General features: G+C 43.0%; 1 protein-coding gene across 1 annotated transcript in view; it reads right to left on the reverse strand.

Annotated features, from left to right (window-relative positions):
- Nucleotides 1–25,844, reverse strand: part of atp13a1 (ATPase 13A1) — a 102,106-nt gene that overhangs the window by 29,582 nt on the left and 46,680 nt on the right. Inside the window, exons 12-14 of the mRNA XM_048617778.1 lie at nucleotides 14,578–14,698; nucleotides 3,096–3,253; nucleotides 851–1,026 (exon numbers count right to left, since the gene is read on the reverse strand). Coding sequence (XP_048473735.1) covers nucleotides 851–1,026; nucleotides 3,096–3,253; nucleotides 14,578–14,698 — 455 coding nt within the window. The remainder of the gene's footprint in view (nucleotides 1–850; nucleotides 1,027–3,095; nucleotides 3,254–14,577; nucleotides 14,699–25,844) is intronic.

Genomic DNA, 25,844 nt, shown 5'->3' on the forward strand with positions numbered 1-25,844 from the left:
TTTCTGTTTATAATCTTTTCATCCTACCCCTCTATTTTTCACCATTTACCTTAAACTGCACATCCTGCCACTTAAACAGCAGCAACAGGGCCTTAGAATTAGCTGCTGCAGTGGGCTGAGAGAAGATCGTGGAAAAGAATTAAGGCTTTGCTATTTTTTATTTTCTTTATTCTTTTGTGGGATGTGGGCATGACTAGTTGGGCCAGCATTTATTGCTCATCCCTAAATGCCCTTGATATGGCTGGCTTGTAGCGCCATTAAACTATTAGACTTTTAAACGATTCTTGGATAGGCACGTGGAGGATAGTAAAATGTAGGGTATGCAGGGTAGTTTGATCTTAGTAGGATAATAGGTCAGCACAACATCGTTGGCTGAAGGGCCTGTACTGTGCTGTACTGTTCTATGTTCTACATTCTATTTCAGGAGCGTTAAACGTCAACCACACTGCTGTGGGTCAGGAGTCATATATTGGCCAGATCTGGTAAGGATAGCAGCTTTTCTTCCCTAAAAGACATTAGTGAACCTGATGGGTTTTTACAACAATCAATGATAGTCATCATGGTCACCATTACTGAGCCTAGCTGTACATTCCAGATTTATGAATTAAATTTAAATTCACCTGTTGCTGTGGCAGGACTTGAACCCACGTCCCCAAAACTTTAGCCCGAACTTTTGAATTGCCAGATGAATGACATTACCACTATGTCACCCTCTGTGTAATACAGCAAAATAAACTACATTTCTGTATATACATTTACCATTTAGATAAAGAAATCTAACCATTTCCCCTAACTCCTGATGCATTCCTTCATATTCAGATTATGCTCTATGCCTGAGCAGGCTCCTTACCATGCTACGTAGTGTCTCAGGAGCTCCCTTCACAGCACTGATGTACTGGAGATCTGTGGAGCCCATCATTTCGTAAGAGCCGAGGACTGACATGCGTTTCAGTGCACTGGCAAAATGAAAGCGCTGGTGTATCTTCAGACCTTGCGTCTTGATACTTTTGGGGAAAACCTTCTCATCTGAGGAATGAAGATCAACAATGAGGCAAAGAACTTTTTTTTTTTTAAATGTTCTGCTGAATGTTAACTTTCTTGTACAAGAGGCAATGAGAAAACACGAATATTTAAAATTGGCTTATCAAAACAACACTGCTGCTGTGGAAATATGTTTATATTGCTGTACATTTGAAGCAGTAACTGGGGTGTTCAGAACATTAAGAATAAACTGTAAACAAAGAAATTACCTTAGAAAGCATATGGGCCCCTCAACTATCAAGATTTTGGCATATTTGCTGAAGTATCCTTTGAGGAATTGTGACAGACATGCCTCATGCCCAGATTTCCAACAGCCCGCTAGAATCAGGGCTGTAAGGTTAACATGGTTCTAATTCCAGAGTTTAAAAACAGGAGGTAAAGTTAGATCTTGATAATTGCCCTCAGGGTAACCAGCCCAAGGTCACTAACAGGCAAAGTGCTCAATGGAATCATTACAGATGCGCTACATAATTACTTGGGTCGAAGCAGCCTCACAGAGTGGCCCAACATGGCTTTGACAAATTGACTAAAGAAGTCATTAAGTTCAAGCATGGCAATTATCTGCCATACACTGCCATCTGGACACTCAAAACAGCTTGTGATACAGTGCCATGCAATGGATTACTCCAGCACAGCAATTAGAGAATTGGCTGAAAACCAGTAGGCAGAAAGTGTTTTATCAATGGACTTAGATCTGCTCAGACACCTGTTACCAAAGGAGATTGGTGTTAGGACCTTCAGTATTTACCACTCTCATTAATGATCTAGATGTAAATGTTAGGGCAATAATTCATGAGTTTGCTAATGATAGGACATAGTTAGGGTTTAGAACACGTTCAAGTACTATTCATGCAACTAATGTGTGCTGGGGCATTAGATTTGTGTTTGGCTAATGATGTTGAACTTAGAAAAGTGCAGTGTTATATTTGAGAGTTGATCAAATGCGAAGCATAAGAAGGACAAGAATTTAAGTCAATGGTGAAAGGAGGAGATATAGGTGTTCCAATGCATCACTCTCTAAAGGTTCATGATCAATGCATTGAAGCTATAAATAAAACAAATAGGGTTCTCGGACAACTCACTACAAAACAATGCATACCATTTGTTTTCTTGTATGAGACCTCGGTTGGGTCTCAGAATACTGTGTCCAGTTTTGGTGTCCTCATATGGTGTTGATATTGAGGCTCTGGAAAGAGTGCAGAGGAGGGCCACAAGATTAATTCCCAATCTCAAGCACTTCAGTTACCCAGACGAGCTCAATTAGCCAGATTATTATAACAAGGGGGACATGATTGATGGTTATAAAATAATAAAGGGATTAACTTATGCTCATATCAATTATTTCAACTAAACAGGTCAGGAACAACCAGAGGTCCCGCTTATAGATTCCCTGTATCCCTTCAAGGGAGAGTTGAACCCATTTCTTATCGGATGAAGATCAGCTTGTATTAGATGTATGTATCCTGTAACGTAACTCAATGTGATAGTAGTAATTATTATTGTCTAAGGAGGGTGCTTTCAAGCGTATGTATTCATTCATTGATTTAGGGTTTTTACTTCTCATGATATCTGGTAGACTGGGGAGAGCATGTATTAGAAGAGGCAATATAATGGGTTCAATTCTAAAGAGAAAAGAGAATTCAAGTGAAAAGCAAGAATTAAAAAACAGAATGGAGTGTGCAAGAGCAAAGCATTAAAAGGAATTTTCAGAGGATGACTGTATGCACGAGTCTTGCTATCTTCCACATTCTTACAGTAACTACTGCTTCTTTGCATCCTTTCTTCACTAGAAGGGGGACTTAACCCTTGAAATTAAATGGTTTGATTCATCAATATACATTGCTATCCTGCAATGCCATTTAAAACAGCAGCAGCTAATAACTTCAATTTCAGATGTCAAAGCACCATCAATGAAACAATTCAAACATACATGAATTACATGGAAAGCATGCACTTTCTGTACCTGTTACGTATTGGTAGTTGCTGCCAGTTAATATAGAATGGGCCTTTCCTCCTAACACCATATTAATAGAAGTACAAAACACCCTTTTCACCTTTTGTGAGGGTCCAGTCAACTGCGGTTAGCATCGCCTTCTCAAGAGGATCGCCAACCAATGTCCCATCATCCATCTGTACCAGCGAATGACACGTTGCCACCACCCGATGTGTTTGCAGGGGAATCTCTGACACTGGGATCAGTTCCTTCCCATCCCTGCAACACGAGGAGATCTTATGGAAGATTCATCATCGCTCTAAATGCAGCATCTTGACGGATATTTTGCCTACAGAATTTCTAATCCAGAATTTTAACACCTTTTTCTTGGCATTTTTTTAAAAATCCCACATCCAAATGGAGTTATAATTATTTAATTAAAGGCTTAAATCACTCATCAACCAGGAACATTGAGTGTCTCTCCAAACTGGAGCTCCTGAGCTCAAAAGCTCACTCCTCTCCACAGTTGTATTTTTATTTTAAATTTGCCACTTTGTTCTTTTCAAATTTGAGTGGAGCAGCTTGTATTGAGCAATGCTGCTTTGCTGGTAAACAATTCCTTTACTTGGATACAGAGATCTTCCAGGAATGCAAGACTTGCACAGTCAGAGCCTTGTTGAAGAGTGTCTAGAGCACCTGGTACACACGCTTGCGATGCATTCTGGTTTTGCTCAGAACAACTACATTAAAGCAGCCGTGAAGGCAGCAATAAATACCGATGCATGGTAATAACTGCATTTCCCATTGTGCAACCTAACCCACAAGTACGAATTAATGGCATGCAGGGTTTTATCGATTTTGTTTGCAGTGGAAAGAAAAATAACTGTTTTAATTTAGTGCCTTCCACTGTTACAAAGTGCTTTATGGTTAAAACTTATGGTTATGGTTAAAAAATGAGCACTGTTGGAACTTATGTAACATGGTAGCCAGTTAGTGCACAGTGAGGTCCAACAAACAGCAATGCAATAATGACCAGGTAATCTATTACTGGAGCTTTGATTGAAGGTTAAATATCGATTACAGCGCTAGGAAAAATACACCTGCTCTTCAGAAACTGTGTTCATTGGTACCACTTAGGGGAGCACTTCCCTCACCGGCACAAATGCATTATCAAACTCAATCCACTATTGTTTAAAAAACAAAATACAGCTGCAAGTGAAGTTTTGACTTCTGTTGCTGAATTATGTAACTGTTTTTGCACAGTTAAGTCTTACAATTGTCTTTATTTATGATGGAGAATTTTGTTTAAAATGAATTCTTACAAATCTATTAAAACAATATAGTTTTTCAAATTGCTATTCTAATGGTGAATGCAAAATGCCTGGGTGTGACCAGTGTATATTTTATCCCAAGAGCAGTTTAAAAATTTACACTAAATTTTAAGGAAAAAAGAACATCATTGACGTGAGTCATAAAACAATGGACAAATCTCACCATCTAGCAACCAAGCCAGCGCTCCAAGCGGAAAACTGCTGTACTTGGGGTTCACTAATAAGACTATGGTCCTTTGCGAGGGCATCAAGAGATCCAAGAAGAATGAAAATCCTCGATGGCTCTGAGGATTAATTACAGTAAACAATCTCCTTAATTAAGAGTTCCTCCACTAACTGGGAAGGCATCAGGAACGATTGTGCATGCGCTGGCAACTGTAGCATCTGCATGACCTTTCCTGACACTTTTCTGGTCTACAGAAGATACTGTTGTTTAAAGTAGTGCAGTATGATCTTTAGCTTTCACCCAGACAGGCAGATAAGGCCTCGGATCAACAGTGCAGTACTGCATTGGAGTGTCAGCTTTGATTTTTGTGCTCAAACTTTAGCATGGGACTTGAACACAGAACGTAAGACCATAAAGTACAAGTACAGAATTAGGCCATTTAGTCCATTGAGTCTGCTCCACCTTCCAATCATGGCTGTTGTTTCTCAACCCCATTCTCCTGCCTTCTCCCTGTAACCTTGATTCCCTTACTAACCAAGAACCTATCCATCTCCGTATTAAAGGCATCAATGATTTAGCCTCCATAGCCCTCTGTGGAAATGAGCTCCATAGATTCACCCTCCTCTACCTGAAGAAATTCCTCCTCATGTCAATTTAAAAAGCCAACCCTTTACTCAGAGACTATGCCTTTAGGTCCTAGTCTCTCCTACTAGTGGAAACATCTTCCCCACATCCACTTTATCCAGGACTCTCAGTATTCTGTAAATTTCAATCAGATTCACTACCCACCCCAACCAACCAAGCCTTCTAAACACCATTGAGTACAGACCCAGAGTCCACAACTGCTCCTCATACGGCAAGCCCTTCATCCCTGGAATCACATTTGGAATATTATGAGTTTTGGACCCCGTATCTAATAAAGAATGTGCTGCATAGGGAAGGATCTAGAGGAAGTTTACAAAAATGATCCTAAGGATGTGGACTGGGGTGGACAAGGTCAGAAGTCAGATGACACCAGGTTATAGTCCACCTGATGAAGGGGCAACATTCTAAAAGCTTGTGATTTCAAATAAACCTGTTGGACTATAATCTGGTGTCATCTGACTTCTGACCTTGTCCGCCCCAGTCCATATGCTTGGGATCATTTTGGTAAACTTTCTCTATGCAGCACATCCTTTCTTACATACGGGGTCCAAAATTCATAATATTCCAAACGTGGTCAGACCAGAGCCTTTATACAGCCTCAGTAGTACATCTCCACTCTTGTACTCTAGACTTCTTGAATGCTAACACTGCTTTTGCCTTTGTAACTGCTATATGAACCTGCATGTTAACCTAAGAGAATCCTGAACTCGGACTCCCACATCCTTGTGCTTCAAATTTCCAGAGGTTGTTCCTATTTAGAAAATAGTCTATGCATCTATTCTTCCTATCAATGCGCATAACCTCACACTTTCCCACATTGTATTCCATCAGCCATCTCTTTGCCCACACTCCTAGCCTGTTCAAGTCCTTCTGCAGCCTCCCCACTTCAACACAACTTGTCCCTCCTCCTCTCTTTGTGTCATCTGCAAGCTTGCAACAAAGCCCTCCGTCCCCCCATCCAGATTGTTAGTTTACAACGCGAACAGTTGTGGTCCCAACACCAACCCCTCTAGTCACCGGCTGCCATTCTGAAAAAGATGTCTTTGTCCTCACTCTCTGCCTTCTGCCAGTTAGCCAATTCTCTTTCCATGCCAGTACGATACCCCTAACGGCACAGGAAGTTGCCGAATAAGAGCCTATGTGGCAGCTTATTTCAGGCCTTCTGGAAATCCAAATAGATCATGCCCACTGAATCTCCTTTGTCTGACTTGCTCATTACCTCCTCAAACAATTCTAACAAATTTAGAACACAGAACAGTACAGCACTCAAATAGGCCCTTCTGTCCACCATGTCTCTGCCAACAATGATGGCATTCTAAACTTATCTCATCTGCCTGCACATAATCCATATTCCTCTATTCCCTACCTATTCATGTTTCTTTACCAATGTATCTGCTTCTTTCATCTTCCCTGGCAGGACGCTCCAGGCACCTACCACCCTCTGTAAAAAAGTTTCCTCACATATCTCCTTTGAACATTTCCTCCTCTCACCTTAAGCCTATGGCCCCTAGTATTTGATATTTCCAATTTGGGAAAAAAAAGACTTGACTATTCATCCAATCCATGCCTCTCGATCTTATATACTCTATCAAGTCACCCCTCAGCCACCGAAACTCTAGCAAAAATAATCCAAGTTAGACCAAACTCTCCTTTTAGCTAATCTACTCCAATCCAGGCAACATCCTGGTTACCTCCTGCACCCATTAGTCAAGCATGACCTCCCCTTGATAAAGCTGTGCTGACTCAACATTATTTTATTAGGTACTTCTAAATACTCCATAATCTTATCCTTAATAACAGACTCATAAATCTTACCAACAACCAAAGTCAGAGTAACCTGCCCATAATTTCCTACCTGCTACTTCCCTCGCTTCTTAAACAAGGGTGTTACATTAGACATTTTCCAGTCCTCTGGGATCCTCCCTGATTCCAGTGATTCCTGCAATAGGTAAGATCACCACCAATGCCTCCACAATCTCAACTATGACATTCAGAACTCTGGGGTGTGGTTCATCTGGTCCAGGTCTACCTTCAGACCTTTCAGCTTTCCCAGCACCCTTACCTTACTGATGGCCACCATAATCGCCTCTGTTCCCTGACTCTTTTGAAGTTCTAGTAAGCTATGGTATTTTCCGCCGAAATGACTGATGCAAAGTATCTATTCAGTTCCTCGGCTATTTCTTTGCTCCCCATTACCACTTGTCCATTCTCATTTTTCAGTGGTCCAATGGTCAGAGAACTGTAACTCAGAAGCAAGACTGAGACAAAGTGAGCCACAGCTGAAAACTAGTGTAGTGAGATGCCAAACTTGAACTTTTGCAACATTTGGTTATTTTTTCAGTAAAGTATTCCTAATTGGTCGCTATCAAGGCCAATGGCAGCTACCTAACTTTATAACTGAACTGCAAAGTTGGTGATGCATTACGTTTTGCAAAAAGTCACTTGTGGGACATGGGCACTGCTGGTTGGGCCAGCATTTATTGCCCATTCTTCTTGTCCTTGAGAAGGTAGTGGTGAGCTGCCTTCTTGTAGCCCATGTGCTGTGGGCTGACCCACAATGCCAAGGCGGCGGATTCCAGGATTTTGAGCCAGTGACAGTGAAGGAATGGTGATATATTTCCAAGTCAGGATGGTAAGTTGTTTGGAGGGGAACTTGCAGGTTGAAATGTTCCCATATATCTGCTGCCCTTGTCCTTCTACATGAAAGGGGTCATAGGTTTGGAAGGTGCTGTTTAAGGATCTTTGGTGAATTTCTGCAACGTATCTTGTAGATAATACACACTGCTGCTGAGCATTGCTGATAGAGGGAGTGGATGCTTGTGGATGTGGTGTCAATCAAGTGGGCTGCTTTGTCGTGAAACGTACCTTGTAGATAGGGGCAGGGTTTAGGGACAAAGTCAGAAATGAGAGGACACCAGATTATAAGTCCAAAAGGTTTACTTGAAATCACAAGCTTTTGGAGGGACTTCACCTGACAAAGGAGCAGCGCTCCGAAAGCTTGTGATTTCAAATAACCTGTCGGACTATAACCTGGTGTCGTGATTTCTGACTTTGCCCACCCTAGTTCAACACCAGCAGTTGCACATCAGGGTTTAGGGAGACAGGAGAGCAGTTACTTATCACAGTATTCCTAGCCTCTGACATGGTCTTGTAGCCACTGTGTTTATGTGGTGAGTCCATTGAGTTTCTGGTCAATGGTAACCACTAGGATGTTGATAGTGGGGATTCAGTGATGGTACCACCATGGAAATGTCAAGGGGTGGTGGTTAGATTGCCTCTTATTAGAGATGGTCATTGCCAGGTATTTAGGTGGTGCAAATGTTGCCACTTGTTAGCCCAAGCCTGGAAACTATCTAGATCTTGTTGCATTTGAACATGGACTGCTTCAGCATGAGGAATCGTGAATGGTGCTGAACACTGCACAATCATCGGAGAACATCCCCACTTCTGGCCTTATGATGGGAGGGAAGGTCATTGATGAAGTAGCTGAAGATGGCTGATCCCAGGACCGGAGGAACTCCTGCAGAGATATCCCAGTGCTGACATGACTGACCTCCAACAACCACAACCATCTTCCTATGCACCTGCAGACTGTTTGTCCCGATACCCACTGATTCCAGTTTTGCTAGGGGTACTTGATGCCACACTTGGTCGATGTGGCCTTGACATCAAAGACCATCACTCTCACCTCACCTCCGGAATTCAGCTCTTTTGTCCAAGTTTCAACCAAGGCTGTGGTGAGGTCAGAAGCTGAGTGGTCCTGGCAGAAACTAAACTGGGCACACGTAGCAGGTCCTGCTTGATAGCATTTATTGACGCCACCTTCCATCATTTTCCTGATAATTGAGAATAGACCTATACAGTGGTAATTGACCAGGTTGGATTTGTCCTGTTTTCCTGTGTACAGTACATAACTGAGCAATCTCCACATTGTCGGGTAGATGCCAATGTTGTAGCTGTACTGAAAGACCTTGGCTGTGGGAGCTACAAGTTCTAGAATACATGTCTTGAGTACTATTGCTGGAATGTTGTCAGGGCCTAAAGCCTTGGAATATCCAGTACCTCCAACCGTAACTTGATCATGTGAATTGAATTGGCTAGACACTAGTTTCTGTAATGCTCCTCTTCAAAAATCAGGCCATGGCAATTTTATGTTCACCAGAGAGGGGTCTTGATTCAAAGTTTCATCCAAAGATAGTGCCTTCAAATCTATCACGGTATTCTAAGTACCAGCCTAGACCGTGGTACTCAAGTTTCTGGAGTGGAATAGATTACACAAAAGTGTTATTCCTGCCATGATTGGATAATAAGAAAGGAACCAAGTATTGGAGAACAATAACCAGCTGCAAACAGATCAGTAAGAAAAGAAAATGTAGTGAGTACTCAGTGTTTTAAAAGTGAACATAAGGAGGAAGGAAGGCAAACTAACAGAGACAATTCACATTTTTTAAAATACAGATTAATAGCAACTGTTTGAGAAGTTTGCCCAAAAATTTGCAGTTTCACTTAGTATCTGTGCTGACTGAAGTTTCCACAAAGCTCTCCAGGGGTCACTATTAGGCACTGAAAACATCTTGGATTTCGAGAATTGACTATTTTCAAAATTATTGCTACAGTGACGGCCCAGGAACAGGAGGGAAAGCTTCAAATTGTGAAATTAATAGTACCTGATTCTCTTCAGCAATTGGGTGCTGGTATCGCAGACTATCTCAGAACTATCTGATTGCTGACATTTACCAAATCCATCTACGCATGTCAGAGGAGAGACTGATTAACAAAGGGTGCATCAGATCAAATCCTAACTTTGTTCAGCAATGCTCAACACCTCTCCCCAATCTATAGCAATATAACAATCAGAACTCTGGATATTTCAACAGCATTACATCATTATACCTCTATCCCACGACTGCACATTTTTGACTGAAAGACTCAAGAGAATTTTACACTGCATCTAACTTGTCCTGTACCTACCCAGAACTGCTTGATGGGACAGAATAAAGCAAGCTTTACAGACACATGCAACAGAAGCAAGAACAAGTTCTTCTGCTGCTCAAGTCTGCTCCACCAATCAAGAACCGTTTCCCCCCTTACTCATCAAGAATGCATCTAGTTCTGCCTTTAAAATATTCAAACACTCTGCTTTCACTGCCTTTTAAGGGAGTTCCAAAGACTCTCATAACTGTGTGAAAAAAAATTCTCTATTTAAATGGACAGCCACTTCTTTTAAAAGGTGACTCAAGTTCTAGATTCTCACACAAGAGAAAGCATTCTTGCCACATTCATCCTGTCAAGGTCCCTCAAGTTTTATATATTTCAGTCAAGCACCTCTTAACTCATCTAAATTCCACAGAATGTAAGAGCCTAATCTGTTCGACATTTCCTCTTAAGATAACACTTTCACTTCAGGTATTAATCTGGGGAACCTTTTCAGAACTGCTTCCAATGCATTTACATCCTTTCAGTTACAGTCTCACCACCACCCAATCTGCCTACGTGTGTATTCAATCCTCCTTGCAATAAATTATGATGTTCTATTAGCTTTCCTAATAATGTGCTGTATCTGCAATTCCAACCTTTTGCAAATCATGCACCAGGATACTCAGACCCCTCTGCATCTAAGACCTCTACAACCTCTCACCATTGAGACAATATGCATCAGTTTTAGTTCTCCTGGCAAAATGGACAATTTCACATTTTCCCACATCACATTCCATTTGCCAGAATTTTGCCCACTCCCTTATCTATATCCCTTTGTAACCGCCTATGCCCCCCTCACAACCTACTTTCCTACCTTCCTGTGTGTTAACAGCAATTTTAGCTGCCATTCCCTTTCTCCCTTCTTCCAAGCCTGGGAGAGTGGTGGAGGTGAATTTCATAGCAGATGGTCCCAGCACAGTTCAGGTGTAGACCATCAGTACAGTGCAGCTCCCACTTTTCTCAGCATGGGCACCAAAGCCCATGAACTAAAATCTATATTACCACACCAGTCTTAAGCCACACATTAATTTCTCTGTACCTCACATGCACTGTACCTGCCCTGGGACTGTCTGATGGGGTCAGTGTAGAGGGAGCTTTATTTTGTATCTAACCCTATTCTGTACCAGGCCTGTCAGTGTTTGATGGGGATTCCTCCCATCTTCATATACCCTGTTTGATTGGACTGAGACAGCTTTATTTTGTTTAGCCTGTCCTCGTGGAATATTCCACAGAACAGTGTGGAAGTAGCTTCACAATAAGGGTATGAGATACTGGCACTGAGGTTAGAAACCAGAGAGCTTTCCATTCCCTAGCACCAATAACCCTTACCAAAAGCACAAAACTCCTTTAAAAATACCTTCGTCACCCTGAAACTGGCATTTGAGCTTGGCCATAATGCAAAACATATTCAATAGAAATCAACAGTTCTATGACACTGGTCACCGTCAAAGCATATAGTACAAGCTGACATTGGCCAAAGCAAGTTTGTCAATGCCACCTTCAAACAGGATATCCAGTACTTTTAAGCGAATCAGAATGGGAAAGATGGCGTTGTAATTGAATTTTTAAAAAATCCACATTCCATAATTATACTACCAAATTAAACCCTACACAATGACTAATACACACACTAACTGAAAGTTTATGTGGGTGAGCATGCTGTTTGAGATCAAGGACTGCCTTCATGACCTCTGATGTCCTCTCATCTCTTCTTGAGTACCTGACCTAATGCAGAGGGAGATGTCTGCACCTGGGTCGTCTGAACAATAGGTCCTTTCTTGTATTAACCTGCTGTCCATAGTGTCCCAGTTTTCACATTTTCCAATCCAAATGTTTTAGGGTTGGAGGTTAGAAACAGGTCAGGGTCTTTTTTTTTTAAAAATCAAGACCTTCAAGGTGAATTACATTGTTAGACTAACTTGCATTAAGTTCTTCTTAACAATAGATTTTCTGATGCTCCTGAATATCAGTGTAAACGGGCACCAGATACAAGAACATCTGACCAGGCTACCAGCCTAACTACTCTTTCTACAGCATAGAACAGTACAGCACAGGAACAGGTCATTTGGCCTCACATGTCCGTACTGACCATGATGCTATTGTAATCTCATCTGCCTGCACACGGCTTGTATCGTTCTATTCCCTGTCTGTTCATGTGTCTGCCTAGATGCCTCTTAAACTTAGCTATCATACCTGATTCTACAACCTCATTTGGCAGTGCTTCCAGGTACCTTCCACCCTGTGTAAAAACCAAACCTGTCCCGAATGTCTCCTTTAAACTTTTCCCTTCTCATCTTAAACCTGTGCCCCACAGTTGATTTCAACAATCCACCCTATCCACGGTGTCTCAAAATTTTATATACTTCACCCTTCAGCCTCCGACACTCTAGCGAAAACAATCCAAGTTTGTCCAACCTCTCCTTATGGTTAATACACTCCAATCTAGGCAATATCCTGGTAAACCTCTTTTGTACCCTTTCCAAAGCCTCCACATCCATCATATTGAGTGGCGACCAGAGTTGCACCTAATTCAAGTTTTATACAGCTGCAATATGATTTGCTAACTTTCATACTCAGATTTCTACCTAGATTTGGCACCAGCAAGACTGAAGTCATTGGCAGCTCACTTTAACCAATATGGAATATTTTAATGGTAATTGATAGCTTCGAAGAATCAGTGGAGGCAGGGAATCTGCTAGGAAAGATATTTCTTAAGAATGCAATTAACTTTGGCAAGTTTGTGATCTGGTTTAAATACAACTGTGAGAGATGAAGTAGGGCTTCACGTTCTGTCAAGAATCAAAATACAAACAACACAGTAACTGCATTCCACTTACAACAGGTTCGGGACCTCAAATTGTCTGCAATTTTGATTTTTTCTTCTTCATGGGATGTGTGTATTTCTGACAAGGTCAGCATTTGTTGCCCGTCTCCTAACTGCCCATGATCCAAAATGACATGCAAGGGCTCTTTTAAAGGAAAGTTAAGAGTAAACCACAATGCCATGGGTCTGGAGTCACACGTAAGCCAGAGTGGGCAAGACTGAATGATTTCCTTCCTTCAAAAGGACGGTAGTGAACCCGATGGGTTTTTACATTTGTTGGTGACAAATATTATGGTCGCTATTACTGACAGTGGTTTCAATCCCAAATTTTTATTAAATGAATTTACATTCAACATAGTGGCATTAGAAACCATCTCCAGAACATTAATCTGGGCCTCTGGGTTACTAGTCTAGTAATATTACCACTACGCTACCATCTCCCCTGCTACAACTCCACAGCTGCTAACTGTAACGTAGTGGTTATGTTACTAGATTGGTTGATCTAGAGGTCTGGATTAATTAATTAGCTGTGTGACAGACATCAAATTTAAGCCTGTCAAATACAGTTTAATCAAAAAATCTGGATTAAAAGTTGCAATCAAGAATGGCAAATTTAAAATGACCAGTTTCTGTCTTTACTCTCCTGCGATTCCAGACCCACAGCAACATGGTCGGCTCTGAAATGACCTAGCAGACTACTAAAGGTGGCTGTCCACCAATTTCTCAATGGCAACTAATGCTGGCCTTACGAGAGATGTTCACACCAACAAATTAACTTAAAAAAAAGTCTCTTCCCCGCACCCCAACAGTATGGGCTGCGTTTCAACTCTGACAAATGTGACTAAAGATTGTTACACCTAACTAGATCAGAGACTGTCATCAGCTCCTGCTTTATTGTATCAGTGTGGGGGGGAAATCTTACATGAACCATCAGCATCAGTACACGGCCTGCAATTGTTGCCTGCTCGTAACGAGGTACTGGTAAGATGACTTCTCAAACAACCATAGTCTATCGGATGCAGGAAATGCTCACAGTGCCATTTGAATGGGAATGTGCTTTTTTAAAGATTACTGAATGTTGAGTTGAGGCATTGTTTTCAGAGGACACTATGCATGCTGTGTGGTGTGATTCTGCCAGCGTGCGATACATGTACTGCAAACTCCCAATCTCAGCAAGGGTACTAGAACTTTTTGAAGTGAAAGAAATGAAGCTCTGCATTTCAATGACAGGACACATTTGAAAATAAGTTAAACGGCACTCTAAAGTACTCTGACGAAAAAGCAGCTTACCAAATTAAAGCTCCTATTTAAATGAAAGACATCTCAAAGCGCTTCACAGGAGTGTAAACTAAGTAGCCAAAAGCACAACCAAAGTGGCAAGTTTAAGCAGCATGTTAAAAAGACTGAACAATAAAGAGGAGTATTACTTTGGGGAGGGAACTCCATGGCTGTAAGTCTACACAGCTGAAGGCTCTTCCAAAAATGGTGTGACAATAGAAATTGCTGATGCAGAGTGGCGAGCGTTAGAGGAAATTGGGAAGAAGGGAACTTTTGGGTTTGGGGCAGAGGACAGAGAGAGAGAGAGAGAGAGAGAAGAGAAAGGTAGTACTGCAAGTTTTGGCCACCAGCATGCAACTGTGCCCTGAGAAGGAATGCTCACCTGAGTCCTGCGACCCCTCTGACAACCAGATTATCACTCGTCAGAGTGCCAGTTTTATCGAAGCAGCAAAATTCCACTTTCCCGGCAAAGGGGATTCGGAAAGGTTCTGTGCAGTAAACATCTGAAAGAGGAAGCAGCAGGTAGAATGTTACTGTTCCGACCATCAGTCTGCAGAATTTACTAGTGTGAAGGTTAATCAAATACAAATGTTGTGCAGGAAGGCGTTCTAAAGACTGTAATCCTACATTGACTATCCCACAAAAAGGTTGTATTGACTGTAAAAAAATTGGAAACATCCAGAGATTATGGAAAGCACTATAGAAATGCAAGTTTCTTTTTAACCAAACAGCTATTACATTTGAATCAGAGATAGTAGGAACTGCAGATGCTGGAAAATCCGAGACAACAAGGTGCAGGACTGGATGAACACAGCAGGCCAAGCAGCATCATAGGAGCAGAGAGGCTGACGTTTCGGGCCTAGACCCTTCATCAGAAAAGGGGGAGGGGGGAGGGGGTTTTGAAATAAATAGGGAGAGAGTGGGAAGCGGATAGAACATGGATAGAGGAGAGGATAGGTGGAGAGGAAACAAACAGGTCGAAGAGGTGGGGATGGGGCCAGTAAAGGTGAGTGTAGGTAGGGAGTTAGGAAGGGGATAGGTCAGTCCAGGGAGGATGGACAGGTCAAGGGGGCGGAATGAGGTTAGTCGGTAGGAGATGGAGGTGCGGCTTGAGGTGGGAGGAGGGGATAGGTGGGAGGAAGAGACGAGCTGGACTGGTTTTGGGATGCAGTAGGGGGAGGGGAGATTTTGAAGCTTGTGAAATCAACATTGATACCATTGGGCTGCAGGGTTCCCAAGCGGAATATGAGTTGCTGTTCCTGCAACCTTCAGGTGGCATCGTTGTGGCGCTGCAGGAGGCCGAGGATGGACATGTCGTCGGAGGAATGGGAGGGGGAGTTGAAATGGTTCGCGACTGGGAGGGGCAGTTGTTTATTGAGAACCGAGCGTAGATGTTCTGCAAAGCAGTCCCCAAGTCTCCGCTTGGTTTCCCCAATGCAGAGGATGCCACACCGGGTACAGCGGATGCAGTATACCACATTGGCAGATGTGCAGGTGAACATCTGCTTGATGTGGAAAGTCTTCTTGGGGCCTGGGATGGGGGTGAGGGAGGAGGTGTGAGGGCAGGTGTAGCACTTCCTGCGGTTGCAGGGAAAAGTGCCGGGTGTGGTGGGGTTGGAGGGGAGTGTGGAGCGGACAAGGGAGTCACGGAGAGTGTGGTCCCTCCGGAAAGCAGATAAGGGTGGGGAGGGAAAGATGGCTTTGGTGGTGGGGTCAGATTGCAGATGGCAGAAGTGTCAGAGGATGATGCGTTGGATCCGGAGGTTGGTGGGGTGGTACGTGAGGACGAGGGGGATTCTTTTTTGGTTCTTATTGCGTGGACGGGGTGTGAGGGATGAGTTGCGGGAGATGTGGGAGACACGGTTGAGGGCGTTCTCGACCACTGAGCGGGAGGAAGTTACGGTCCTTGAAAAACGAGGACAACTGAGATGTACGGGAGTGGAATGCCTCATCCTGGGAACAGATGCGGCGGAGGCGAAGGAATTGGGAATAGGGGATAGCATTTTTGCAGGAAGGTGGGTGGGAGGAGGAGTATTCTAGGTAGCTGTGGGAGTCGGTGGGCTTGAAATGAATATCGGTTTCTAGGTGGTTGCCCGATATGGAGACAGAGAGGTCCAGGAAGGAGAGAGAGGTGTTAGAGATGGTCCAGGTAAACTTAAGGTTGGGGTGGAAGGTGTTAGTGAAGTGGATGAACTGTTCGAGCTCCTCGTGGGAGCACGAGGCGGCGCCGATACAGTCATCAATGTAACGGAGGAAGAGGTGGGGTTTAGGGCCGGTGTAGGTACGGAAGAGGGATTGTTCCACGTAACCTACAAAGAGGCAGGCGTAGCTTGGGCCCATGCGGGTACCCATGGCTACCCCCTTTGTCTGTAGGAAGTGGGAGGAATTGAAAGAGAAGTTGTTGAGGGTGAGGACGAGTTCGGCTAAGCGGATGAGGGTGTCAGTGGAGGGGGACTGGTCGGGCCTGCGGGACAGGAAGACGCGGAGGGCCTTAAGGCCATCTGCATGGGGAATGCAGGTATAGAGGGACTGGACATCCATGGTAAAGATGAGGTATTGGGGACCGGGGAATTGGAAGTTCTGGAGGAGATGGAGGGCGTGGGTGGTGTCACGGACATAGGTAGGGAGTTCCTGGACCAAGGGGGAGAAAATGGAGTCCAGATAGTTGGAGATCAGTTCGGTGGGGCAGGAGCAGGCGGAGACAATGGGTTGACCAGGGCATACAGGTTTGTGGATTTTGGGAAGGAGATAGAAGCGGGCGGTGCGGGGTTGGGGAACGATGAGGTTGGAGGTCACCTGAGGTGATGAGGTTGTGGATGGTTTGGGAGATGATGGTTTGGTGCTCAGGGGTGGGGTCATGATCAAGGGGGCGGTAGGAGGAGGTGTCGCAGAGTTGGCATCTGGCCTCGGCGATGTAGAGGTCAGTGCGCCATACTACAACTGCGCCTCCCTTGTCCGCAGGTTTTATGGTGAGGTTGGGATTGGAGCAGAGGGAGCGGAGGGCTGCACGTTCTGCGGGGGAGAGGGTGGAGTGGGTGAGAGGGGTGGAGAGGTTGAGGCGATTGGTGTCTCGACGGCAGTTGGAGATGAAGAGGTCAAGGGAGGGTAGGAGGCCTTGGGGTGGTGTCCAGGAGGAGGCGATGTGTTGGAAGCGGGAGAAGGGGTCAGTAGAGGGAGGGTTAGGTTCACCCTTGACCTGTCCGTCCTCCCTGGACTGACCTATCTCCTCCCTAACTCCCTACCTACACTCACCTTTACTGGCCCCATCCCCGCCTCTTCGACCTGTGTGTTTCCTCTCCACCTATCCTCTCCTCTATCCATCTTCTATCTGCCTCCCCCTCTCTCCCCATTTATTTCAGAACCCCCTTCCCCTCCCCCTTTTCTGATGAAGGGTCTCGGCCCGAAACGTCAGCCTCTCTGCTCCTATGCTGCTGCTTGGCCTGCTGCGTTCATCCAGCCCTGCACCTTGTTGTCTCAGCTATTACATTTGGCCTTGAATGGAATGTATCAATTTTGCCAGAATATTAAGGATATCTAGAAGAGCTTGTATCTCCTGCAGCACGGAAGATTAAAGTGTAATTTGATAGGGTAGATATAGATAAACCTGTTCTGTTGGCAGGTGGAAAGGATCAAAGGGACATGACCTTAAGATCTGGTACTCAGGAAACTCAAAAGTTAGGAAACACGTCTTCACACAAAATGCAGCAGACACTAGGTCAATCTACCATTTTAAACTAGAGATTTAACAAATTAATTCACGAGGATGTTGGTAACCCAGGGCAAGGGCTAGCATTTGTTTCACATCCCTAATTGCCCTTGAACAGAATAATTTGCTAGACCAGTTCAGCGTCAGCCACGCTGCGGTGCACCTGAGTCACACACAAGACGACTGGACAAGGACAGATTTCTTTCCCTAAAAGGACTCTGGTGAATCAGGAGGCGCATTGGCCGAGTGGTATTGTCATTAGACTAGTAATCCAGGCACCCAGGTTCAAATCCCACCATGGCAGATGATGGAACATGAGTTCCAGAGTCCAATGATGACTGTGAATCCTTTGCTGATTGTTGGGAAAAACCTATCTGTCTCACTAATGTCCTTTAAGAAAGGAAACTGCCATCCTCACCTGGTCTGGTCTACACATGACTTCAGATCCACAGCAAGGTGGTTTGATTTTTAACCCCCTCTGGCCAAGTAGGGATGAGCGATAAATTCTGACCTAACTAGCAACGAGCATCCAGATAAATCTATGACACCTCTGCAATCTCTGGGCTTCGACAATAATTAACGATTGTTTCATGAACACCATTATGGAGACGAGCTTTCAATTCCAGATGTTAACTGAATTGAAATTCTGTCAGGTATCATTTGAATCTTAGCCTGGGCCCGTGGATTACTAATCTAGTAACATTACCACTATGCTACTGTGTCCTCTAGAATAATACTTTTGCTAATCAAGAGTATTAAGGAATATGAAATCACAGTTTATGTTCTTCTCCCAGCTTTAATCTCTATCTATGTGAAGCTGGAGAACTTTACAATAACAGCAGCACCACAAATGACATCAGCTTCCCCAAACTGGGGAGGAAGCAGCTCCCTGAGTTTATGTTCCCAATTACTATGTTCTGGCCTGTTTTTGGAAGAAGGGCATGAATCAGCTGTATTGTCTATCCTTAACTGCTGTGGGAAGGTAGTCGTGAGTTACCTTCATCAACCATTGCAGTTTGCAGGGTCAAAAATCTAGAATACTGTAAGGAAGGGAGTTACAGGATTTTAACCAAGCAACAGGAGTGGCAACATTGTTCCAAGTTGTGACGGTGCACGATTTAGAGGGAAACCTTTTTTTTAAGTCATTCACAGGATGAAGGCGACAATGTAAGGCAGCATTTATTGCCCATCTCTATTTGCCCAGAGGGCAGTTCGGAGTCAATTACATTGCTGTGGGTAATGAGTCACATGTAGGTCAGACCAGGTGAGGATGGCAGTTTCCTTCCCTGAAGTAAATTAGTGAACCAGATGGGTTTTTCCAACAATCGACAATGGATTCATGGTCATCATTAGATTCTTAATTCCAGGTATTTTATTGAATTCAAATTCCACGATCTGCCATGGCGGGATTCGAACTTGGATCCCCAGAATGTTATCTGGGTCTTTGGATAAAAATCCAGCAATAATACCACTAGGCCATTGCCTCCCCTGCAGATGGTGGTGTTCCCGCACATTTGCCCTTCTGAGTTTGTTGGTTTTGAAGGAGCTATTAAAGAACCTTGGTTAAGTTGCTGCAGTGCATCTTGTAGATGGTACACACTGTTATCACCCTGCATCAGTGGTGGAGGAAGTGAATGTTGAAGCTGGAGGATGGCGTGCCTATCAAAGCAATCCTTGTGTGTCCTTGGTAACGTCCAGCTTTTTGAATATTGTTGGAGATGCACGCATTCAAATAAGTAAACAGAGAGTGTTCCATCACACTCCTGAGTCGTGCCTTATAGATAGCTTCAGGAAGTCAAGAGGTGAGTCACTTGTCACAAAGTTCAAAACCTCAAAATCTGCTGTTGTAGCGATGTATTGAGATGGCTGGTCCAGTTTAGCTTCTGATAAACAGTTAACTTCCAGAATGTTGATAGGTGATGATTCAGCTTTAGTAATTCCATTGAGTGTCAAGGGGTATTGGTTGGATTCTGTCTTGTTAGAGGTGGTGATTGACTGGCACATGTAGAACAATTGTCATTGATGTACTGAGCACACATCTGGGATGGGATATTCCTGAAGCTCCTCCTCCGGTGAGTTTCTTTTAAACTGTCCATCACCATTCGTGATCGATGTGGCAGGACTGCAGAGCTTAGATGTCAGCACTGTCAATCACATCCTCCTTTCACAATTTTGCATGCAAGTAGTCTTATATCTTAGCTTCACCATGTTGACTCCTCATTTTTAGGTTGAGCTGATCCTGCTCCTGAAATTTTCCCCTGCATTCTTCAATGAACCCAGGTTTATCTCCTGGTCTAGTGGTAATGGCACAGTACAAGAATATGCCAGCTCACAAGGCTAAAAATTGTGGTTGAATACAAATCTGCTGCTGATAGGCATCCATAAGATGCTGTGGGCTAAGTGAAGTAGGTGGTAATCAGTAACAGGCTCCCTTGTGCAGGTTTAACTTAATACTATACGTCTTCGTGGGGTCTGCAGCCAATGTTGAGGACTCTTGGCAATTCCTTCCCAACTTTATACCGCTGTGCTGCCACTCCTGGTGGGTCTGTCCTGCCAGTGGGACTGGACACACTGAGGGTTGGTAATGGCAGCACTGGAACATTGTGTCATGATACGGATCCATGGGAACAACTACATCAGACTGCTGCTCTACTTGTTAGTAGATACTAATTTCAATAAGGATGTTAATAGGTAGAACTTTGCAGGGTTGGATGGGCTGTTTTTGCCATTGTCATTTCAGGTGACTTGGTCAGTGCTGAATGGTCCATCCAGTTTGATACTAATCCATGGCTTACTGGGCCATTTCAGAGAGCATGCGAGAGCCAACCACATGGCTATGGGTCTGAAGTCACATGTAGGCCACACCAAGTAAGAATGAGACTTTTTTCTCTAAAGGACATAAAAAGGGAGCCTCTGTGGTAAAAGGAGCTGGGCCTAGGGAACCACTCCCTAGCAAGAAGGCAACCACTTCTGAGAAGGTGATTGAAAATGGAATGGAGAAAGGAAAGCAGATAACCCCTCACCCAAAATATTCTATTTTTGCACTCTGTTTGAAATATGCCGTTAGTGACAGCTGAGCTGATAAAGTAACATATGATAACATAACGGTGTAAATTTGACTGGTGTCTTTAAAATAAAAAGACCCAAAACATTTCAGTGATAAATACTGGAATGGACAAGAAGCCACACAGATTAGCCAATGTAAAAGGTTTGGTCAGACTGATGAGACTTGAAAAAGGTTATGAAAGGAGCCAAAGAAAGTTGGGGGGGCCAAAAATTCAACAAGATAGGTCTCAGATCAAGGAACACTGGAACATAGAAACAGGAGGCAGCTATACGGCCTCTCAAGCCTCTTCTGCCTCTCAATGAGATCATGAAGGATCCACATCACATCAATATTCTTTTCCAACAAAACTCTAATTTATTTCAAATCTTTCAACTGAAATGAGAGGGGGAGAGGAGAATGGAAGATCAGCAATATAAAAGGACGTGAGGTTGTGCAGTTTGCAGAAGCAGAATGAGACAACGCATTAGGGGATGGAGAGCCGTGATGGGATTACAGGATGCTGTGCATGATGGGGCACAAGTGGAGTGTGTGCAGAAGACAGGTGGAAACAAGGCCAAGAAAATAGGACACTGGAATCAGCCTGTATGGGACTATCGCATATATAATCGTTCAGCTGTTAATATTAGGGAAGTGGGAATGAAAGGATTATAGTGACCAATAGAATAAAACCTAGTTTGCAACATCAGTAGATAATTAGTAACCCAGTATAGATGGTCAGTCACGCAAAGCCAGAATAGTTATTAAACAAAATTAGAAGACAGTCAATAACTCAGTTACACAGTCATCATCCCAGAACACTATCCATTTTTGTATAAAGATGTTTTCCATTTTGGCCAATAGAGGAGAGCTATCACTCGAGATGTAAACATTATATACGATAAATGGCACGGAAAACGTGGCCAACCAGCCCACATCAGCATTTGGGCTCGACTCGAGCTGCTTCACATCTTTTCTAATCTAAATCCACCACCATAAAGCTTTATTCCCTTCTCCCTCATCTGCTTGTCCAGCTTTCCCTTAAAGGCCTGTGTTTGCAGCAACCAATCCCTCTAATAGTGAGTTACACATTCATCCCGCCCTCTGGGTAAAGAAGTTGCTTCCAAATTCCACATTTGATTTCTTGGTGACTTTCCTGATAGCCTCAACTGCTTCTACAAGAAAATTCTTTTTTTTTTAAATAATTGATTCCAAAATCTTTCACAAGAGCTCCATTAGGTTAGCCCTCACCATTTATTCCCCCCTCCTTCTTCTCCTGATTTTTTACCCATGCATTTCTGGTATCACCTTTGTCATTCGTTTCCCCTGCAGCCTCTTTATTGCCTCTGTATCCTTTTTGTAATATGGTATCCCGAAATACACACAGTACAAGTTTGATCTAAACAAGATTTGATACAGATTTAACATTAATTCCCAACTTTTCAATTCTACCCCTCCAGAAACAAAATCTTACCATGGCTTGCCTTTTCTGTGGCTTTGCGAACTTGACAGTAAAACTTTTAACTCATGTATTTATTCCTGTACTCCATTTAGATTTGTAATTTCCAAGCAACCAGTGACTTCCATATTCTTTTGTCTATATTGAGCTATATTTAGCAATGATTTGTCCATTCTGCAAGTTTATCAATATCTTTCTGCATTTTTTCCAAGTCCTTCTCAGTGTGGACAACCACCACCACCCACGCCCCTCCCCCCCTCCCACACCACCCACCGCCAAAATTTGGTGTCATCCACAAACTTAGAAATGGTGTTTTGATTCTAAAGTCCAAATCAATAATATAAATTGTGAATAGCAAATTCCCAGAACTGATCCTTGTGGAACACCACTTCCCAACACCTGCCAACACTTACAACTACCCTTTATTCTCACACTCTGGAAGATAGAAATGAACAATCTATTTTGTCATTTGTTCCCCAGCTCCATGGTCTCTAGCCTTATTCAGTAGTCAATTACATAGATGCACACTAAAGGCCTTTTGAAAGTCATTAAAGTTACAAGTTCCTATTTGTTTGAAAATTCTGCATAAAGAATCAAACATTTCTGCATGTATGGGGAGCAAATTCTATCAGAGGGCACAGCTATCTTCCTTCCAATCACCAATACAACTCACCATGTGAAGAATTTTGCACTGACATTAAAATTACAGCTTTGAATTTTTTTTTTTTAATTCATGTATTTTTTAAAAAGTATCATTCTTTTCACAAAGTCAAAGTTATAAAGTTCGTCTCAGTCTTTTAGAAATCCCCACACTGGCCCCAGTTCAAATACAAAAATTTTACTTCCAGTAACATTACAATTTTACAAAATCACATCAAAAGAAACATCAAATGTTTCTGCAGTGTAGACTTATTTGTGGGTTCTATTTGTCTGCAAGACAACTCACAATTAACAGTTAAATACTGCAGGTGAGTTATTTAACTGTCATGCACTGCAAGACGAGGAACTCTTTCCTTCCTGATGGATTACATTTCACAGACACTGCAGTCATCTAAAGCCAATCTTAAACAAACACAGGCACCACATTTGTACATCAGAGGACTTGTTCATCTGATAGGGAGCGGCCCATGTCAAATTTCAACGAAAGATTTATTCCCACTTGAGAAATAATATCAGCAGTAAATAAAGAGCATGCATTATAGTTCTCTCATCAATGTCATAATGAAAGGACACACCAGCCCAGGGAAAACTAAGCCAGACCCAAATGGATTCTGTTTGTGAATCAATGCTAAGTTTTCCCTTTTCTCACCTCCTTCAAACCACCCTCCTCCAAAATCTAAAAGCATCGTTTCTGATCAGAGGAGGGCTGTGTTATCCTTGGAAAGTGACTGATTTCTTACTCCCAAAGCACTATTTTTGTTCACATGTGAACTATCACACACAATGATGCACACTATTCAACCACAAGCAGCATCATACAGCAGGAGTCACTGGATAACAATCAAAAATAACAAACACCAGCTGATGTTCATTCTCTGAAGGCATGGAGAGCAATCAACCAAAGCATGCCTGGCTAAGAACAGCAAATAATTCAGACCAGGGTTTGAATCAGATGTCCACTTGAACAGCAGTTACTAATTTACTGGATAGCTGAGGAAACCTGACAGACGAGTTTCTTTTGGGGAGCTTGTGGGCAAGTACATATTAAACAATCCATTCCCCCCGCTTAAACCAACCCCCCAAAAGAGGAGATAGCAGGAACTGCAGATGCTGGAGAATCTGAGATAACAAGGTGTAGAGCTGGATGAACACAGCAGGCCAAGCAGCATCAGAGGAGCAGGAAGGCTGACGTTTCGGGCCTAGACCCTTCTTCAGAAAAAAAGAGATACTCTGTACTGAGCCATTAACAATGCAAATAATTATCTGACAGACCCAACATCACCTTGAGGCGATCACAGCACCAACATCTTACAACACTGTCTATGACTAAGCACACACTAACAACAGGTTGAATTCATATAGCGCCTTTTATACAGTAAAGTATCTCAAGGTTTTTTTTTTAACCAGAGCATTACCAAGCAAACTTTGGCACTGAGCCATATAAAATCATGACCAAAAGCATAGCACAGGGGAAGGTTTAATGGAATATCTTATAGGAAAAGAGAGGGAGGCAGAGTTGAAAAGATTTACGAGGTTCACAACTTAAGGTCTTGGCAGCTGAAGGCATGGCTAAATGTTGATCTATTAAAATTGGGGATACCCCACAGGCCAGAATTGGAGGAGTTCAGGTATCTCACAGGGTTGTAAAGCTGGATGGGGTTGAAGAATGGGGGCAAAGTTATTTGGAAACAAGCATGGGAAATTTAAAAACATTTGAAGACACTTCACAGAAGCTTGACCAGACAAAAACTTGACACCAGACGTGTGGGTGAGAGATACCAAAGAAGCTCAGGGAGACAAGTCAAGCACTTGGTACAGAACTTCTCAAACGGTGGGTCATGACCCCCAGAATGAGGTCACAAGATGAGATTTTGGGGTTATGAGCTTCAAGGCAGCAATTACTGCTCTGAAGCTCGGACTAAACACCACCAGTCTTCCTCTCACTGCCCTTTTCATGTTCTGGCCTCATGTCCATCCCCAAATTAATCCCTCCTTCCCCTTCAAGCTATTTCTGGAAACCTACTTCCAAGGCCATTTGTTACCTTCACTTACAGTGGTAAAAACATGAGTTTGCTGGCATTTGGGATAGTGAAGACAAATTGAATATGTACTGAAGGGAAAACAATATAAGTACATGAAGATGCTTTCCCTGCATCAAAAGCCTGAAACTCTCCCCTGAAGAACGCTGGAACATCTTGCTCAATTAAAAGCTTCATGGAAATGCAACTAGTGGTTGAGTGATCTGTTTGTTATTGCAGCGTGGGTGCCACATTCTCTCCACACTTGCATCTTTATTTGTTTGTTGCTTTGCGTATACCATACATTCTCAGATTTTAGGGGACTATGCTGTGTGGCAACGAAACACTAATGTGTATTGTCCTAGTGCATTCTTGCATGCTAGTTTGTATTGATTTTAATTGAATTGCACGTGTTATACTGCTTCCCTTCCTACATCCAAAAATAAAGAAAGAAGCATTTTTGAGATTGCAAGTTTAATCCTTAGACCTCTTCCAGCAACTCAAATCATCATTTGCTGACAATCAGGTAAATGAAGTGGTTGAGATATGTAACAAATATTCCTGAACCATAAATCACACAGGAAGAGAGAACACAGTGACTTTCTATGTTTTTCACTCAGACATGGATTGCCAAGCCATATTTCTAAATTGGCCTAGCTCTGAACATCCCAAAGAGATTTGCATTGCCAACCTCATTTTTTTTTAATTAGGACATAAATTCATGAGCAATATTAGCAAGAAAGATGATATGAAAACCACAAGA

This window comes from Rhincodon typus, chromosome 38 (genome assembly GCF_021869965.1).
Source record: "Rhincodon typus isolate 14 chromosome 38, sRhiTyp1.1, whole genome shotgun sequence".
Lineage (NCBI taxonomy): Eukaryota > Metazoa > Chordata > Chondrichthyes > Orectolobiformes > Rhincodontidae > Rhincodon > Rhincodon typus.